General features: G+C 31.4%; 1 protein-coding gene across 2 annotated transcripts in view; it reads left to right on the top strand.

The window, feature by feature from the left end:
- The first annotated feature begins 2,161 nt into the window (after positions 1-2,161).
- drk (growth factor receptor-bound protein 2 drk) overlaps positions 2,162-21,103 on the top strand; it is a 29,290-nt gene continuing 10,348 nt past the window's right edge. Inside the window, exons 1-2 of one of the 2 annotated variants that reach the window (XM_088235710.1) lie at positions 2,162-2,761; positions 2,850-2,947. In XM_088235710.1, coding sequence (XP_088091836.1) covers positions 2,684-2,761; positions 2,850-2,947 — 176 coding nt within the window. In that variant the 5' untranslated portion in view covers positions 2,162-2,683. The remainder of the gene's footprint in view (positions 2,762-2,849; positions 2,948-21,103) is intronic. The other variant, XM_088235718.1, reaches the window with a different exon arrangement.

Raw genomic sequence — 21,103 nt, 5'->3', positions numbered from 1 at the left:
GATAATGAATGAAAATATTTATTTTTGAAGAATATTATCCATGTTTTAAAGTATGTAACATTACTAATTTAATAAAGCATATAACCTTGTTTATGGTTAAGGATATATCACGATCCATTTATTTGTACCTAATGATACATAGAGGAGACTGTATTGTTACTCTAATTGAAGCGTATATAAATAAATTATTATCTACAATAAAATACCGTTAGTCTTACGCTTTAGGTGCCAAAAAACTTAAATATTGTAGTGAATGGACATTTTATATGTCAACCATATTGAAAATAATATCAGATGAGTATTAAAACATTAAAAATATTGATCGAGAAATAAAACGTAATATAAAATAAAACATTTAAGTTTGTTAGTGAAAATTCTTGATGGAAGTTAATTGTAATTTATTATACAATAAAAGACGAGCGATTCTTTAATCCACAAATTTGGAATGTTCAGTGACCGGTTTCATCACTTTCGCGACATTTTCGAGACTGGTGTATTATTAAGAAGTTCAATGTATTTATACAAAACAGAGGTATGTATATTTATTATTAGACCATGATTGTTGTTCCGGACACGTGAATAACGTTGAAATGGACAAATGAAAGTGATATATGTAAATGGTAACTGAGTGAATTGATAAACGTAGCTAGGAACCTGGTATTTTTGTGACTGAGCGCTAGGCTCCCAACAAAGATAAATGATTCGCTTTCGAGCCTGGCCTCAGTAATACCGGGGGAATATAGCCAGAGATTACTTTTTTATGTCTGTATTTCATATTGTGTCTTAATCGTGTTTGTAAAGCCCTGAAAATGGCCTATATTGCACGCGTCGCGGCTGCCGATGAAATAGCCCGTACGGGCGCTAGGCCGGCGGCATGTAGCGAGTGATGAGGGTGAGCTACATCCACCACTCCAAGGCAGCCGGAGTGGGTGGGACGGCTGACTCCCGGAGCCCAACGCGCACTGTTTTATAAGGCGTTTATTTTGTATGAATAAAGTAGTTGAGTTCCTAACTCTGAACAGTTCAGACGTGTTTTATTCCGTTCTCCGCCCTTTTCGCCCTCCTGCACTTTGCTCTTCGCTCCGCTCTGCCAGCTGACTGCTTTTGCCTCTCTACGCCACTTGGACCAAGTGGAAAGTCCTTTTCAGGGCTATTGAGGTTGACTTGCTGTCGGCGCAGATGTGCCCCTACCTTCCGACTTTATCTTTGACTCTGTCTGGGAAGGCGGCTTGTCACTTACGCCGAGAAGCTTGACTGCGGCAGACGTGGGTGACGAACCAACACACACATAGTAACGCGTACGTTACAATTGTATGTGCTCTTTTATGCGTGTTTTAAGGGCTCTACGTAGCATATATTTTTACATCAATATCAAACCCGAATTTTTCGATAGTGATCTTTAAGATAAAAATAACTTTATTTAATTTACTTTCATCTTATTTTGAATTGTGTATCCTTACCTCTGTTTTGAATGAATACATTGAACTTCTTAATAAAGATACCAGTCTTGAAGATGTCGCAAAAGCGATGAAACCGGTCGCTGGATACTCTAATTTTGTGGATTAAAGTATACAGGTCTTTATTTACATAAAAAAATATAAAATAATAAAACATGTTTATGAAACTGTCTTACGAGATACTAAAATGAAATTTTCACCTGAAAAAATATTGTCCCATAGTAATTCTTTTCCTAAAAGTGGAAAAGAAGATAAATGAAAATATAACACAATAAATTGCCGTATACTATTTTATGTGAATTTATTATTATTTGAACTAACCATATTTATAAAACGAAATTAATATTTGAAACACTAACTTTGTGAATTTTCATGTTAAATACTATTTAAACATTCATACTTAAACATTGAAAACCATATAAATTATTGTGAAATGAGTAAAAAAAAGTGAAAAGTGTGATTATCACATTAATATAATATCATTTAATCAAAACCATTAGAATTTAAATTCTAAAATGTTTTTAACAGCAAATAATCGTAACGTGTAATTATTTCAAACAACAGTTTCAAACGATCCAATTGCTTTTGTAAAACGCCATTGTGAAAATGATGCATAAAAAAAAAAGCTGTATAATAAAAATCTCACGTTTATTTATGTTATGATTACCAACCAGTTATATTTTTCGAACACACCTCAACAGAGAGAGATTTCTAACGAAAATTTGGTAACCATGTCGCCATTGCTGCCAACTTCTATAACATAATCATACCAAATTACCAATCCTGTCGGCAATTTCTGGAAGTTGTCCAAAATTCCGTCGATTTTCCGTCTGCTCTCGTTATAGGGATATGAAAAATCAGATATAGGCCTAGATATTACATTCTCCAAAGAAATATTGAACGATATTTTGTTAAAATTTTCTCGTAACTTCCGAAAATAAGTCACGCGGCTCGGTAGTTTGTCGGGCGCAAGTGCAGTAGGTACTTGTTTTTAGAAATGGCTGCTGGTGGGTGTGTGGTGCTCATGGCATCCCTTAACAATTTGTGAAATTTTGGTGCAGATCGCGCGATAAAATGTTAAAAAAGTGCTTTTTATACTGTGTTTGAATGTATGATAAGTTTTGTGCCGAACTTTTTTATGTTCTTTTGATATTACTTTGGGTGTGAACTCTTTCATACTCGTTTCTTCAAAGTGACGTTTAACGGGGTGCTCAAAATAAAATAACATGGAAGCGACAGCCAAGCACGACTTCACCGCGACGGCGGACGACGAGCTCAGCTTTAGGAAAAATCAAATTTTAAAGGTACGTAATCATGTCGCGGGCATGTGTTCTCATTTAAGTGAAATCGCTTGTCGGCTTATTTTCACTTACGCACCCCCGATGCTTTCAGATTCTAAACATGGAAGATGATATGAACTGGTATCGGGCTGAGTTAGATGGGAAGGAAGGTCTGATCCCCAGCAACTACATTGCTATGAAAGGACACGAGTAAGATCCTTTATTTAACATATCAATAGTTTGTAGAAAAACGCCGATTTCCCTCATTATTCTATTTTTAATGATCCAATCGAAAGAATTACATGTTTTCACTTTTATTTTCACTTCGGTTATCGTACTTTATTCTGTTGTTTCGTTTTGAGTATCTATTCTTTCTTATTGCTTTGCTTTGTTAAAACCTGTATTGGGATGAATCACTCCTGTCAATAAGGAAATAGCTTGTCTGAGGTTAGCCATTACTGCATAAGTATAATGAATGAAATTTTTCCTTGTCAAAATATTGTTTCAAAGTGATGTAAAAGTGCAATGGGTGAGTAGGTATATCTTCTTACTCTTAACTACCCCTGATTATGCATAGGGCACCGCATTGATAAGTACACCGATTGTTTGTATTTCAGTACAAAAAAATTTTGGAAAAATACTTTTTGGTTTGTAAGTTTATTATAATTATCCATGTGGTATGCTGCCCTGCTGAGCCTGAAAAATTTAATTTAGCGTTTTTCTGCTTTTGTAATAGATATTCGATAGCCTCACACATTTACTAAGCCAACAAATTATTTTAGATTTTTAAATGTGAGATATTCTCTTGTATTCCTTTTTTTAAATTAAACAAATGATATCAGATGGGCAAATCATAAAACAGTAATATCTCGTAAAATTTGCAATTTACCAGATGCGACTTTTTTTAGGCTTAGCCGGGCTTTTCTTAGCCGGGCCCTAATTTCAATGGGAAGTTAACATTTATCTTCAATTTTATCTACAAAGTAAAATTAAGTTTTCTGTATGAAAAGCAGAATATGCATACATTTTTTTCTTCTAAACGTGTTCAATTATAGGTTAGCGACGAAGATACTTTAAATGTTCTTGCAAATATACTTATTTTAGGACACAACTATCGGTTTTTCTTTATAGACAGTCGAAAATAACTCTGTTAACTTCCCACTGTAATCTGGGCCCTGGGCAGTTTGGTACTAGTAATAACAATTATACTATCATTGTCATAAAATTTATAATATTAACATTAGAATATTTAAAATTCACAACTGTCATGAAACTGGTAATTTTTTCATGCAGATTTTAAGTCAATCTTTAAAATTTTATTTGATTTATATATTTTATACGTGCGAGCATGAGGAAATGTATAAATGTAGACAAAGCGAGGTCTGTATGCAAAGACATAGTGATATGGTGCTCTGTGGTCTTTGCCTACCCCTACGGGGAAACGGCGTGATGTTTTGTTGTTGTTGTTAAGTATAAGTCACTTTACCTCTAAAATGTTTTTAGTTTTTATGCCATTTTTTTTTTAAAATCAAATAACAGACAAATAATCCTTACGGTTATCATCTTTCGGCATGCAACACCGCATTAGAAACAAAAAATAAATTGCTTAAAAGAGAGAAAAAAGTTGTTACTTTTTAAATTTGTTAATGAAATATTTGGCAAAAATAATTTTAACTAAAACTTATTAAAATATATATTTTTTTTCAATTTTACAAAAATGAAAAAAGTATTTACTTTCTTCTCTCTCCTGAACAATTTGTTTTTTGACGCTAACGTGGTGTTCCATGCTGAACGACGATATGATTATAAATTTGATCTCAACGGAATAAGAAAAACTTATCATTATTTTTAATATGTTCAAATTTTTGTAGACTAATACGTGAATTGAACCCTATTGAGATTTAATTTAAATAGACGGATTTATATCTCAACGATTGAGGAATTCATTAAGATGAAGGAATTATTATGGTATGTGTAAATCGGACCACGTTTACTAATTAAAATCATCAAACTAGAAGTGGAGACGATTTCAGTCTTTCTAAGGTGACTGGAAGTTAAAACAACCTGTTTTATAAAGCCTTCAGTTAGTTGCCAAATAGTCTCAGGGAAGCTAGAAACGTCTTTACATCTATGAAAGAATGCAAACTTTGGTTAAAATTGAAGAAAATATTTTTTATGTTTAATACTACTTTGTGTTTAAATTGTAATTCTTTGGTCTCTGTTGAGATATCAGTCTGTTAAAAAAACATGTTCTTATTTTCTGCATTTGTCTATTTTAAAAGAGAGATAATTAAGAAGTTCAGTAGTAATTTTAATTTTTTATCTTTTAATATACCATCAAACAAACTAAAAAAAATTAAAATACTTTTCATGTATCGTATTATCATCGCTATGATTTTTTAAAGTTTTGTAATTTTTAAATTACACTGCCCGCGGTGTCACAAGTTCAAATTGGTGAGTTTTCCTGACATTAAAAAGTAGAACCTTGTACCTGCCAAAACACGCTAAATGTCGAAAAACATGGCTACTCAGAAACTATAAGTCTATTAAAACACTATAGCTGATCGGTTGTTGCTAACACATGTTCATGCGAACCTGTGATGTTTCATAGTAGCTCATTTTTCCTGCGTTTTTGAGAAACTTCGCCTCATAATTAAATGCTATAATTTTTACCGCGTGTGATAGAACATTTTTATATCCAATTTCCCGTCGCGCTGAACTTCCGCGTTGTAAATGTTAAAAAATATTTTTGTAAATTTGGCAGTTTAAATAGCGGTGTAGTTTACAAACCTCGCTTCCCGTTGGTAAGAGTTTGTTTACGTTGTAAAAGAAAATATACGCTGGCTTATATTTAGTGAACTTGTAAACATACATGATAGGCCTTGAGATATCCATTTACTTTTATAACTTCTACCTTTGTTTAATGTTTATATCCAGTTTAGTTTGCATTTAGAATTCCACTCTATATTTATATTTTTTCGCTTTACACCACAAGTTTTTTTGGAAAAATTGTGAAAAATATTAGAAATAGAATAATCGTGTTATTATTCTGTAGTAGTGTTGCCGAATCTGGGTTCGATTTGAGGCTCTAACCGTGCCTTACTACAACTTGATTCCCATTTTCAAGCACAGTTTTGTATAACTAATTTACAATTGCCAATATATTGACCGTCACATGTCAATATATTTATGAAAACTTGATCTATGTACATAAAAATATTGATGATTTTGGGAGGAACAGAGATTTCCATAGGTTTCCATTTCCATAGGAGAAATAAAGATATGCTAGTTGTGCCTACTACTAGACTGAAAACAATCAATAGTTTCTTTTGCCTCAAACTGCATTCAATTCTACAACAAGGTACCTTTTGAAATTCAGGCTTTGCTAACAATTTAAAAAAAATATTTTGTCAAGCACAGTCTGTTTGGAAAGAGCTACTATAGAGTCGAAGAATATTTACAGGACAAGACAGCTTGGCATTAGATTCGTGTTTATTGATTTTAATTTATTGATTTTAGTTTGTTGATTCAAATTGTTTTATTGATTTAAACTTATTAGTTTGTTAGGTTTAATTTACTAATTGTTAAATTATATATCTATAATTTTATTGACCTTTATAAGTGATTCAATGAATCCTATGTAAATAATTATATACTACTTCCAATTTTTTTAAATTTTTTTTTAAAGAGAAATACCAGAGTTCTTATTATTTACTCAAATATTTCAATTTTCAGACCAATTTCTATAAGTCATAAATAACTTGTGCTGGAAAAATGGAAATCGAGTTGCGGTAAGGTGGGATTTGAACCTCGTATCTTTGGCCCGTGAGTCCGCAATACTACCATGGGACCACAACCCGGTTCAAAATACTATATATTAAGAATTATAAAAAAATATAAATATAAATCATTATTCAAACATTAATCAATAAAATACCAATAATACATAAATGCTTTATGATGATATTAAAGTCATTCATAAATTCCACAGACAGATGGTAATACACACATCAATTATGTTGGACTTTTTTTTACTATTTACTTACTAATTAATTATTGAGTATTCAACATTTTTTTTTTGGTTTAAATCCCCGAAATTGGTTTGCACGAACACTTGCATGTCCTTCTCCATTCATTGTACTTAAAAATATGCAACATTTTACTTATTTATTTATTAAAATACATAAATATGCATAAGGGCGGGCAAATTGCCTTAAGATAATTTCTTCGTGCCTATCCAAACCGTTAAATTTGAGAAAATTAGTGATATATGAACATACTGTAGGTATATTATATTTTCGTTACAAAACAAAACTGTGATAAGTAAACATATATAAATATTTTTAAGAAATAAAAGTTGACTAAATATCTACACTATACTATGAAGAGAGATGGGGTAAAGAGGGAAGGAAAAAGGGTTACCATACAATATTAAGAACAGTGACTTAAATACAGGAGTGAGACATATGCTCAAATAATGGCTAGTGGAAAAAAGTTTTTTTGTATTAATAATAGTCTTAATTTTAAAGAAAACATGGTATAATATGCATAGTAATCTTATCTTCATGTAACAAAAAATGATCAAGATATGCTGCACTGATGCAGTGCCCTATGCACCATTAGGTGCGAAAAAGGGAATGATGATGAAAATAAATGCAATGTTTTCAAATAAAATAATGATAGATGTGGGTAAATGTATAACATTAAAAATGTATACAAGAACTTACTGACGAATTGCATGCTTGCAATTCAAAAGGACTTAAATTTGATAATTATTTTGTAAATATTTTTTGGAAAAAAAAATCTAGCCCACAGTGGCTCTTAGCCATTTAATATTTATGTAGTTCATATCGCCTTTACTAGCTACATGACGCTCTCATTGGATTCTCTTATGGTTTGTGCCCTCACCTTTTCTAGCAAAATAGTATGCGGGAGAGTTAATTTTTTAAGAAATATAAACCATGTTTAATCTAAAATGTTTAATTAATTTGTGCATACTTATAAGATATAGTTTTTGACAACAATCTTTGAGTAGGCAAGTACCTGTCCAAATATTTCTAGACAAATAATACTAGCAGGCAACAGCTAGCTGTCTCCTCGATGCTAGAGAATTAGGCTCTTTAGGCCTCATGTAATCGGCTCTCCGGGCCTTGATTTATTGGCCCTACAGGCCTCAATTTTCAGGTCTTCGCGCCTCGGTTGATTAGGATCTCGGTCACCTAGAAGTATCCATCCTTTTGGGCCTTATTTTTTGTTCTTGGTCGGAGTAAAATAAATGTGATGAAGAATAATCTCTCTCATAATAATGCTACAAAAACAACACAAAATTTACAGAAATATTGAATATCTTCATAATAATATTGGTTAGTAAGCGATTAAAATTAAAAAGAAAAGAATAAGTAATTAAAAAAGATAACAGTCAGCTATGGCCGACTGTTACATGCAATTTTAACAGTCGAAAATGACCCTGTTTAAGCGTTGATACCACGATAATAAGGCTCCGATTCCCGTGTGCATGTATAAGGGACATACACAATCAATCAAATCTAGAGTATTAATATTATAGATTTAACTCTCGAGGGATTTGATATTTGAGAAGGAAAGATTGAAATCTATGCTTTTTCATGGCTTTTAAGAAATGCTTATACTTCGAGTTATTAGAAGGAATTTTATTTATTTTCAATGAGATTTAAAATTATCTTTATTATTTTGAATACTGAACTCTATAATTATTTTATCACATTTTTTGTAATGTCATATCTTAGTCAGTTTCCATGCATAAGTAGGTACTTGTTTTCATTAATAAATTGCTCACTAGGTTCGCATGTACCAGGAGATAATTTTTTTATTACATTCGAGGCCAAATTTGTTATTGTATACACAATATTAGCTCAATTGGATTGTAATGAATTTCCAATACCGGGAAAAGTAATCAGCCTAAAACGTTTTTACTGATAAATGTGTCGCTTGAAATGAAACATTTATTTACTCTGACTCAAAATAAGTAGTCGGTTCAGTTTTTTTCTTATTAACATAAGTAATTATTAATATTCAGCTATAATATTGATTGTGTGATTTTTCAGAAAAAAAAGTAAATTGTTTTTAGTTCTTTTGATATGATATTAAGGAATTATTGGTAATACGTACTTTATTTTTTATCTAATAAACTCTGTAGTTTTGTGGGTTGTCACAGCGTGTTAGTGACTCACTTCTTAGTAATCATGATTCCAATTATAAATTCAGTGCTGGGAAATCGGCATTTCTTTGATATCAGATTAGGTATATATGCGGTTTGATAAAAAAAATATATGGATTTTTATTTTTTATGTTCTAAAGTAATTCAAGAAAGATCATTGCGTTGATAATACGATACATAAAAAAAAAAAATCATTTTTGGCTTTGTTTGATAGATAGTCTTATTAACAAATAAAAAAACAAAAAAAAAACCACAGAACTTCCTCATTGATTTTTAAAAATACATATAATTGATAGATATTTCTCCAATCATTGAAAAAAAAGTTTATAAGAATATGGAAGTCCAGGCATTTATAGAGCTTATGACCTATTATTATGTGGTTTTAGTAATCATTTTACACTCATTGTCTAACATTCACCATTCTATCAAATTTATAATTCTTCTTTTTATTATAGAAAATAAAAGACAAGTGATACTTTTTTAAATTTTTATAAAGGAATAATCCGCTAAGCCTCTCTTTTGAGGCTTGTCAGCAGGTGGGGTAGAGGGGATATGGAAGGAGGTAATGAAAAATACACTACAACACCCAGACCAACTGAGAAAAAAATCTTTCTTGGATTTTTTTCTTGCCACTGGCGGGAATCGAACCCGCGACGCTAGTTTCACAGTTGGCCGTCTAACCAACTGCGCCACGGCGCCTGTCATGTGGCGCCTTAAATCCACAAATTTGGAATATCCAGTGACCGGTTTCATGGCTCTCGCGACATCTTCGAGACTAGTATCTGTATTAAGAAATTCAATGTATTTATACAAAACAGAGAGTACAAAATTATATGAGAGTAACTTAAATGAAATTATTTTTGTCTTAAGCATCTTTAACAAAGTGTTTCAGGTTAACTAATGAGTTGAAATAATGATATTTCTAATGAGTTTAAGTAGTGTATAAACATTATTTTTAATTGTCCCATCCTTCCGAGTCTGATTTCTGTCAATTATGATTTCTGAAAAACCAAGGGTAAAAAGTCTTTAGTAAAATTATTACAATGCGTATAGTAATGGCGAATACACGTGTTTTAGCTGTTCATTAAGTAATTTTACGTCGGGTTTATTTTTTAATCTATTAATTTTGAGAATTTCCTGTTTGTCAAGTTCTCACTCATTAGAAATATTCTATAAACTAGTTAGTTAGCCTAAAACACTTTGTTAATGATCTTTAAGACAAAAATAATTTAATTTAATTAACTCTCATTTAATTTTTAATTCTCTATCCTAACCTCTGTTTTCTATAAAAACATTTAATTTCTTAGTAAAGATTCCAGTCTCGGAGACGTCGCGAAAGCAATGAAACCGGTCACTGGATATTCAAAATTTTTGGATTAAAGTATCACTCGTCTTTTATTTTCTATAATAAATATCAAGAATTTTCACTTACAAACTTAAATGTTTTACATAATTCTTCTGTTTGTTGATTTTTTATAATTAAAACCAGCCAAGTCATAAGTCCTGAAAATACCCAGGACATCAATATTCCCTCTTTAAAAATGTTATTCATCTCAGACGCAATATTTATGAAGGTTAAACAATTTCTACGGTCTTCGGACGGATCAATATATCCATAGAGTATCGTGTCATCCAATTAACAAGAGTGCTAGAATAATATCAATATTTGCTCTGCCCTCCAAACAGGTAAAGGTTGGGATAAACACATCAAATTTTATATCACCTTTTGGTTACAGTTTTACTGCGTACTGTAATGTATATTTTAGATATAAATATCACATTGAAATCATCATTATCATTCTCTTTTACACACCTAATGGTGCATAGGGAATTGCTAAACCGAATGCAGCTTAGTTCAATCATCTGTTATACAAAGATACAGTTCTGCGTACTGTAATGTATATTTTAGATATAAATATCACATTGAAATCATCATTATCATTCTCTTTTACGCACCTAGTGGTGCATAGGGAATTGCTAAACCGAATGCAGCTTAGTTCAATCATCTGTTATACAAAGATACAGTTCTGCGTACTGTAATGTATATTTTAGATATAAATATCACGTTGAAATCATCATTATCATTCTCTTTTACGCACCTAGTGGTGCATAGAGAATTTCTAAATGGATATTATCCTTGGCTCTTCCCAACTGACTTTTTACTGGGGATGCTAGGCTATCAGTCATTATGGAGCAGGAGGGACGTTCATTTGGGTGTTCACTTTTTCCAGATGGTCGGTGGTCGCATAAATACCTCAGAAATTCTGATGGATGTAGGTCTGTTCGTACCTGATAACTATCTTCGACAAAGACAACATCGATTGTTTTACCTACCAGGATGCAGAACCAACCTGCCAATGGTTATGCCGGTTGGTAGAGCAATCTTGCTACTTAATCGCATCGCCTCGGATGTCGACATATTTCACGACAGTGGGCCTTCCCTTAGGAAAGCACTTTCTAACTTTTAATTTTTCTTTTTACATTTTGTTATATTATTTTGATAACATAACTATCTACTGTAATTTGTGATCTATTATTGTAAATAGAATGAATTGGGTCTTTTTTCTGTAATGTTCTAAATATCTGAATAAATAAATAAATGAAATGAAATAAACCGAATGCAGCTTAGTTCAATCATCTGTTATACAAAGATAAGGTGATCAGTCTTACGCTTCAGGTGCCAGTTCAGTAACAATGAAATATTGCAGCTTAAAAACCTTAAAAATACATATTTCACTTCCACCCTGCCGAGAATCGAACCCAAGACCTCAAGAATGGTAGGCAAACGCGCTGACCATTACACAACGAGGCTGACATTTTATTTATATTTATCTGTACTGTTATGTTATATGTATTTATGTTTATAAAAGGCATTTGTACCGTGTACACTAATAAAATAAAATAAATGTATGTAAGGGGTAAACTAAAGTACCTCCTAATATCATGAGATTGAGTTATTACTATGTCAAAATCAAAATTTTAGTCCTCTATTTAATAGTCTATTACATGAAAAATAGCATTTTTTCCTAATTTATATAATAACAAAGTTTTTTTTTGTAATGTGTATCAATATATTTTAGAAAACAAATTTAAGAACCTCTTATTAAAAAAAAACAACACTACATGAACGCGGTTGAATTGCAATCTCTTAGACGGATGTGCGGGAAATCAATGTATGATAGGGTTACGAATGATGAAATCAGGCGAGTGTAAATCTGAGTTAAGTATAATTGATAAGATAAAGAAAGGATCTCTGAGATGGTTGTAGAACGAATGGATGACGAAAGAATGGCAAAACAAGTATATATGGCGAAAATGAACGATAACGTGAGACGAGGACGATCAAAGAAGACGTGGCATGATCAGATAAACTCAAAATCTTAAGTCTGGTCGTGTCAAAAGCAGACATAACCGAAGGGCATGTATGACAAGATGTATAAATATGAAAGAAGCTAGGAATGTTTGCCAGGATAGACGTGTGTGGCGGTCCATTCTCTCTGCCTACCCCTACGGGGAAATGGCGTGATGGTAGTAGTAGTAGTAGGTTGATCAAATCCAACAAATACTTGAAGATGGACATGTCAAAAGTTATAATAATCTGTGCGCGTGAAAGAGAAGATGTATGAATGTGGAGGAAGCAAGGTCTGCATCCCCCTGCTCGGGGACATGAATATATAACAAGGGCAAGGAATAATATCACTGTCAATATTCCTTCTATAACATTTGGTCAACGGTGCAAGGAGTATTTTTCTGCCTAATTGTTTAATATGCTTCCCCTTAAAATTAAGTTAAATGATAACAAACAATATTTCAAACGAGAAATCATAATCTGTCCTTAAGCAGTTAATACAGCGCCATTTTATTTTTATGCTGGTATGTAATCGATAAAAATAAATGGTTAGCTCTTGGAACAAATTTTCTATTCTTAGACAATCCTATCTGGCTTATTCCATCTGATGACCTTAAGCAAATTAGCTTTCTTGTATTACTATACAAAATATTGATTTATAGCCAACACATGTGTTAGTATATTTTTAGAAGTAAATCTTCCTCAATTTCACTAATTTTATATGAGTGTTTATTTTTCAATTAAATTTCAATTCAAATTTGATTGATTGATCGATAGAGAAATCACATAATAAAAATCATGCTTATAAATATATATTATATAACTTGTTATACTTATGTACAGTGAGTTTAAATAATATGTTTTATAACCCTCTGTTAATGTGTAAGTGCCTGTCAGTGAACCAAGTAAACATATAAATTTCGCTTGTGTTAGTAGACACACTAGAATATTTTATTTGACTAGTTGAAAAGCTAAGTTTATGAAATATTTGAATGGTGACAATTATCACAATAAAAAAAAACGTAAAATTACAGTGAAAAATATGTCGTTATTATTTCATGTTTATTATTTAAAAGTTAATTTAATTTGTTGTTGATAAAATAATAATAACATATAATGTAAAATAATTACAACAGAGATGGAGAACATTTTAGAGAATGGAATATGGAAGTCTAGGAAATTTCAGGGCTTATGACCTGTCATTGGCTGGTTTATGTGGGTGTCAAATGACAGTTCGTAGGCCCTGTAAATATCTTGACTTCCATAGCCTTCTAACTTTGTTGTACTTATGTTCATCTTAATAAATCCCCAAGGGGTGAAATCCGGTCCTTGTCTACAAACATTTAGATGAACTCAAAATATTGTTAACAAAATAATTACCTTATATATCCGTACATTTGTCAGTGAGAAAGTTCAGTGTCTTTTTTTATTTGTTAATAGACTATTAAACTAAGCCAATTTTTTTTTATATATCGCATTATCTGCGCTATGATTTTTAAAAATTTTGTATTTCTGAAATAACTCCTTAGTTCTTCCGATTGGTTCGTTTACAGTAAGCTAACTGGATATCCTTCACAGCTCTCATATCATTGGTTGGTTCATATGAACCAGTGACGTTGATCAAAGCAATGCGTTTTTATTAACCCTTACTGGTCCAATGCCGAATCACATTCGACATCGATTTTTTCCATATATCATACTATAAGGCCATTACTGTGTACATTTCAAAAATAAATCTCGTTTTTACTACAAATTGAGTTTTTATTTTTTTTAAATGAAAATATTAGTTTTTATAATTTTCCAAAGTATGATATATGGGAAAAATCGATGTCGAATGAGATTCGACATTGGACCGGTAAGGGTTAAAATATTATTTTTTTTTGTACATTTTCAAGAAACTTTGCCATACGATTTAATGCTCTAATTTTTACCACGCTCAAGAAAACATTTTTTGTATCCAATTTCCAATAGGGCTGAAGTTCCTCATTAAGTAACCGAATTTCTTATTATACTATAATTATATTTAAAATGCATTCAAAATTAATTCTGTGTGCGGAAGGAATATTGGAATGAGTAAAAAAATGCAGGTTTTCAGGAGAGCCAAAACAAAATGGAAGAATTTCGGTTTTTTTATGAAATATCCTACAAATCGTAAACGGCTTTATTATTTTTAATGAATTTTTGTACCAGTAGGTTTGAGAATGTATATTAATTTTTAATGTAACCTAAAATAGTGTAACTTAATAATTTATTTCTTTTTTCTGACTTATGCCAGTGTTCCTTTCCAAATATTCTGTCATCATTTATTAAAATGGACACTCATGTCATTTGATACCGAATCAAAACCGATAAACCTTAGGCCAGAGTTAAGCCTACTGGCAAAAACTTTCTGTCACCTGTATCCCTTCTAGAGTAATCATACTCATATAAAGGATACTAATTTATGTGAATACAAAATGGCCGACAGAGTATAGTAAATATGGTCAAAAGCGGAAAGGAACATTGAACCAGGTTGACTTATGTCATTGTTCCTTGCCAACTAAACGTTAAAAAAATATGCTTCAGTGGAATAAGTACACTTATTCCATTAATCCTTGCCAAATATTTGAAATAATCATTCATGTCATTTGTCCTTTTTCAAAATAAAATCATATTTTCTTTAATTTTCTTACTCATCTCATTTTTGCCTCGGTAGATATGTATCGAAAGAACCACTCTGCATACTTAACTCAAAACTCGATTTTTTTTACTCATTCCATTTTTCCTTTCACACACAGAATTCAAGAGTCCTCCTTACTAGGGAAACCTGTTCTAAGGAGGTCTGTACAGTGTTCAAAATTTATTTTACATTGCTTAAATTTATTTCTTTAAACCTATTATTTCGTACTATTGTTTTATTTTTTGATGATTTTTTAAAAATAAAATATTAGCGTTATAATTTACTCAAATATTTCAATTTTGGTGGCCATTTTCAACGAGTTGTAAATAACGAAAATGGAAATCAAGTTGGGGTAGAGTGGGGTTCGAACCTTGGACCTCTGATCCGTGAGTCCGTAACACTAGCCACGGGACCACAACCCGTTTTGATTTTTTATTATAATTTCCTATGTTTTTTATTTGTATTAGAAACATGTTTTGTACTATAAACTTTTATTTATTATTAGTTTGACGTGATCTAGGTTTTGTTAACTTTCGTTTTTAAATTTTAACAAATAATAAAAAAAACTAGTATGTTTTTAGTATATAAATGATTTTATTTTAATTGGATTGAGGATAGAAAATTACAGAATTACAAACTTAGAATTTGACTGTGATGTATTTTAATTATGTTTAATGAATGTTAATCTTTTCTAAGTAAGACATCTGTAGGAAATCAGCTCATGTTTAGTCAAATTTTGTGGTTTTTGGATGTTTTTTCGTCTTCCTGAAGTAAAGACATACCACCTGTCAGCTGCACAAATACATTTTTGATATTTTCATGAAAATTCGTCATTTTAAAGAGAGCACATGCAAATATTTCACTTTTATTATATTTAAAAGTAATTATAACATTTACTAAAAATTAAAAAAATGTTCTTATGACAGCTACTACTACTACCATCACGCCATTTCTCCGTAGGGGTAGGTAGAGAGAGTGGACCTGCCTGCTTTTGATATGATCAGACTTAAGATTTTGGTTCATGTGATCATGCCACATCTTGGTCGACCTCATCTCACATTACTGTTCATTTTCGCCATATAAACTTGTTTTACCATTTTTTCGTCCTCCGTTCGTTCTACATGACCAAACCATCTCAGATACCCTTTTTTTATCTTATCAATTACACCTGACTCAGATTTACACTCTCGCCTGATTTCATCATTCGTAAACCTGTCATACATTTATTTCCCACACATTTGTCTAAGAGATCGCATTTCAACCGCGTTCTCTCGGCTTTCATCCTTCCTCTGCCGGTTCCATGTTTCACTTCCATACATAAGTGTTGGGACTAAAACTCCGTTGTGCACTGCCAGTTTAGCTTAGATTGACATATTTTAATTAGCAATTACTGTGCTTAGTGCGGCGTTCATTTTGTTGCCCGCATTCACTCTCCTTTCAACATCTTTTTCTACTCTTCCATCTCTTGAAAACATGCTTCCCAGATACACAAATTCTTCTACTTGTTTGAGACATTCGTTGTGCCAGCATTCTTCTTAATCTGGTTTCAATCCCTTTGATTGAGTTACATTTATGTGAATTAATACACTTATCAAAATTTTATTTTAAATAAAAACATATAGGTTAAAGTATATGTTTTTATTTAAAAAATATATGTTTTATTTGAAATCTTACAAATTATTTTTAGTATAAAAAAATGAAACTGTCGTGATATTTTAAATTTCTTTTGTGATTTTTCCTTTTGTTGAAATGTCTATCTTTTTGTTTAAATATCTATACTTACTTTAACAACATGGCTTTTGAGATTCCTACCTTGTTTTTATTTATTTATTATCTATATACGCACAGTGGGCTTTTACATGACAGGTATAAGATTAAAATTAAAAAGTTTATGGCAGAGCAAGTTAATATGCAGGTATATATATATACATATATAAAAAGCAATGTTCATATCTGTGTCCTCGATAGAATTAATAACTACTGGACCGATTTACGTGCGGTTTTCAGCAAAAAGATGAGCTTTGCCATGGAAATATTTATAGCTAATTTTCAATCTGTTGAGTAGAAAAAAGTTAGGAGCGTAAATGTTTTATTCATCGTTCACCTGGGCTGCATTTGGCGAGAATGCATATACAAAAAAAATGTACTCAAATCTAGCATTGCATCAAAGCATTGCCGGGTTCAGCCCGTATATAATAAACAACAATAAGAATAAAGAAACAAATGACATTATGCTTTATAGATATATAAAGATACAATACTGCATATAAGCATTTAGGTACATAATTAAATGTGTTTAAAAATTACAACGGCTTTATGGAAAAAATTAAAGTTAAAGTTATATTATTTATTGACTCGGCGTTAACATTGTGGAATAACATATTGAATTGTATAAATAAAACACTTTGTTTTAAGTCCACTGAGTTTATATATTTAACACGACATGTTTCGGACACGCAGTACTGTCATCTACAGGTGTATTTAAAAACTTTTTAAATAGTAGTTAGAGAGTTAATAGAGTTTTTAAATACACCTGTAGATGGACAGAACTGCGTGTCCGAAACATGTCGTGTTAAATATATAAACTCAGTGGACTTAAAACAAAGTGTTTTATTTATACAATTCAAGTTAAAGTTAGCAAAACAAAAAATGGTGATTTTTACAGCAAACTGAGTAAAGTATATGTAAAGTAACAAATGAAAATTATGTATTATGATACTTAATTCTAAATGAAGTCTATTCTTTATATGGAGGCCTACTTCTCACGTGCGCTCCTATTGTTGTGTCTCCACCGTACACCACTTGGCTGTGTCTGTAGGACTTTTGTATTCTCCTTCTGTGACTAATAATATTCTGAATAATTAGCACTTTTTCTCATACACTCCATTTACATACAACAAATCAATGTACACAATGATATATGTATGTAAACCCCATTCAATCGTGATAACTACCAGCCATTTTTAATTACTGCCCTAGGTCAGTTATTATAAAGCCTCAATCATACCAATGAAAAAAATAGTAACAGCTTCTAGTAAAAATGTACGCAGTTTACAGTTCATTTAGTTTAGTGTTTTCTCTGAAAAGTAGACCAAGTGAAATGTCAAGAATATCAGAACATTAAAATCAACTGTAAAAAAATTAATGTAAATATGCTTAGGCAGAATTTAGAAAGTCACACAGTATGTAAGGTGATAACTTAAACTGGGTTTTGGTTCTGTGGTAGTATCCCAGATTCGCAAATAAGGGGATCGAAGTTCAAACCACTTCTTGATTCCCATTTTCCAGAACAGTTAGTTAATATTTGAGAAAATAGTAAGGGACGAATATTGATTTTTTCAATAGTTAAAAAAAAATTATATATATATTGTATTTACAAAGATATTTACAGTCCATTCAATAACCTCTGATTTATGTGTGCCTACCAACACAAATTAAATTTGCATGTGTACTTGGTTCACCGACAGGCACTGATACATTAACATTGGGTTATTAAATATTTGAAAACTCTCTAAAGTCTATATTCTTCTTAATTTACATCTTCTTCCAAGTCGGTCCCTCAATGCTGAGGATCGTGATCACCATGAACACTTCTGATTAGTCTGTTTCACTCCAGTCTGTCCTCAGCCCGACGAACTGACTCATCAAATTTTAACCCCGTAGCCACCTTTATTTGGTCAGTCCATCTATATGGGATTCTACCCCGGCTTCTCCTACCTTCAACTCGGCCAGACTAATTTACATATCTATGATAAAATGGATAAGAATCAGTGATATAAGAGTATATCCTTTAACCCTGATTGCGGTGTATCGATAGTAAAATACATAATAAAATGTGTTTCAATTGTATTTTATGCGGTATTTATTACTTTAAAAGTAACATAATATACTAATTATACATACTAATTGATCCAAAATTAAAAAGCAATCTTTGCACTTATTTATTCATAATTTTGTATAAAACACGTCGACCGGTTTCGAGGTTACTTCCTCGTCTTCAGGACTTGAACCAACTTAAAATTACTTGCGTTGCTATTTATATTATAAAATATTGTATGAAAGAAACAGAAGAATGAAAGCAGAGAGAAAGAGGATAATATGAATTATAATGGGAATATTTTTAAAAGAGGACTCGAAGTTAAGTTCAATTGATTATTTATTACGGGGAGTAATTTTTTTTTTTTTTTAACATTTTTTTAAACATTTTTTTTTTTTTTGCACCACAACAGGCCAGGAGGCCTAATTACAGTGGTGAATTACATCACAGAGCACCCAGGCTTGAGAAAAATCACACTTTTAATTGTTGTGTTCTCACCGGGAATCGAACCCGGAACCTTCCGTGCGTGAGTCAAGCGTCTTGACCACTACACCACGGAGGCCGCCGTAATTCTAAGTTAGCTCAAGTCCCGATGATGAGGAAGTAACCTCGGAACCGGTCGACATATAACTCTAAAGTTAAAGTGGTTTATACAAATTTATAAATAAATAAGTGTAAAATGTCATACCAAAAAGTGAAAAATGCTTTTGATATTAAAAAAAATTTGAATCTTTTGCAATACTTACTTCATAGCGCATCAGTTTTTTGTCTTTTTAACAATAATGTCCTCAAAAGATTTGGCACAAAATACACGTTTTCGAAGAATTTGGGCTTGAAAATAAGATAAAAACTACAGACTAAAAATCTTACCATAAATATTTATTTTCTCTGAACCCAAACATATTCGCTACTACTAAAAGCTGAATCATGCAAATTTTCATATTCCTATCAAAACAAGTCTTGAGAACTGCTTACAAATTTGATTAGCATTTGAATTGTTATTACAGAGCCCTATTCGGAATAACAATAACTCATTATTGAAATCCAAATAAAGGAAATGTTACGGGGGGTTAGTGTGTGCCTACTACTTGTAATGGGGTAATCATTTATTGGTTTTGTGTGTTGTAGTAGCCAGAGCAGCTGTCAACATTAATTACTCAGTTCAATTTAGATTACTACTACTCCTACTACCACCATGCAATTTCTCCGTAGGGATAGGCAGAGGAGACTTGAGATTTTGGTTTATCTGATCATGCCATGTCGTTCATGGTCGTCCTCGTCCTATGTTATCATTTATTCTCGCCATATTTATTTATTTAAACTATTACATTTATTTTTTTAATTTTATTTTTTTTTTATTTTTAACAGGGAATCTATATAAAACTAATTAATGTAAAATGAAAACGGAGTATTCTCTGTTTATGATAGTCTCCATCTAACATAGCTCTGCCTGTTCTAAGATGGAGATTTTTTATCTTTAGAGCATAAGTAGTCCTATACTAATAAAACAATCCTAAACAAAAGGAAAAAAAAAGAAAAACATTGGATTCTTTTTTTTATACAGAATAATGTGGGGTGTCCCGTGCCGAGGGAAACATTTTACAAAATGTGAAACATGCCTTAATTAGTTATTTAACATAATAATAATAATAATAATAAAACGTAATTAATCTAATTAACCTCATTATCATTAACATAATAAACAACATAAACTAAAATAATCATAAAAAACATAACCAATTTATACAGTCCAATAGACCAAATTTTATAAACAGTATACACATTTTACCTATTTGGCTTGATCCACTCATCGATCCATATATATCTGTTTTACAATTCTCTCATCATCCATTACTCCTACATGACCTAACCATCTCAGTGACCCTTCTTCATTTTTTATTTAACTAATAAGGTTACAAAAATAATGATACTTTTTTTTGTATTACAATCTACGTTTATATTTATTTAGTTATCTTAAAGCTGTTTCTTTCCAAAAAAGAGACTAGCTCTTGTACTTGGAGAGTGGCTTACACTGTTTTAGGTTTTTTATGCTGATTATTATTGATAGATATATTTATTTTCTTAAACACAAACAGAAACGAACACACTTTCGAATTTACAATATTAGTATGTATTAGAAGGTATTTAAGTTATTATGTAACTGTTAAGTAAATAACAGCATTTATCGATACTATTCCTGGCCGATTACCTTTCTTTCCCATCCTTCCTTTGACCCATCCTTATGGTACCTACCTAACATCAAAATAGAAGATATTAAAAATTAGAAGATTCAGATTTAGAACAAAAACAAAACAACATTTTTGACTTGACATAAAATTGGATAA

Source organism: Micrasema longulum, unplaced genomic scaffold (assembly GCF_059751315.1).
Source record: "Micrasema longulum isolate JH-2025_06_02 unplaced genomic scaffold, ASM5975131v1 h1tg000095l, whole genome shotgun sequence".
In the NCBI taxonomy this organism is placed as follows: Eukaryota; Metazoa; Arthropoda; class Insecta; order Trichoptera; family Brachycentridae; genus Micrasema; species Micrasema longulum.
The sequence above is the reverse complement of the archived record's forward strand: the minus strand, read 5'-3'. Positions and strand labels throughout refer to the sequence as shown.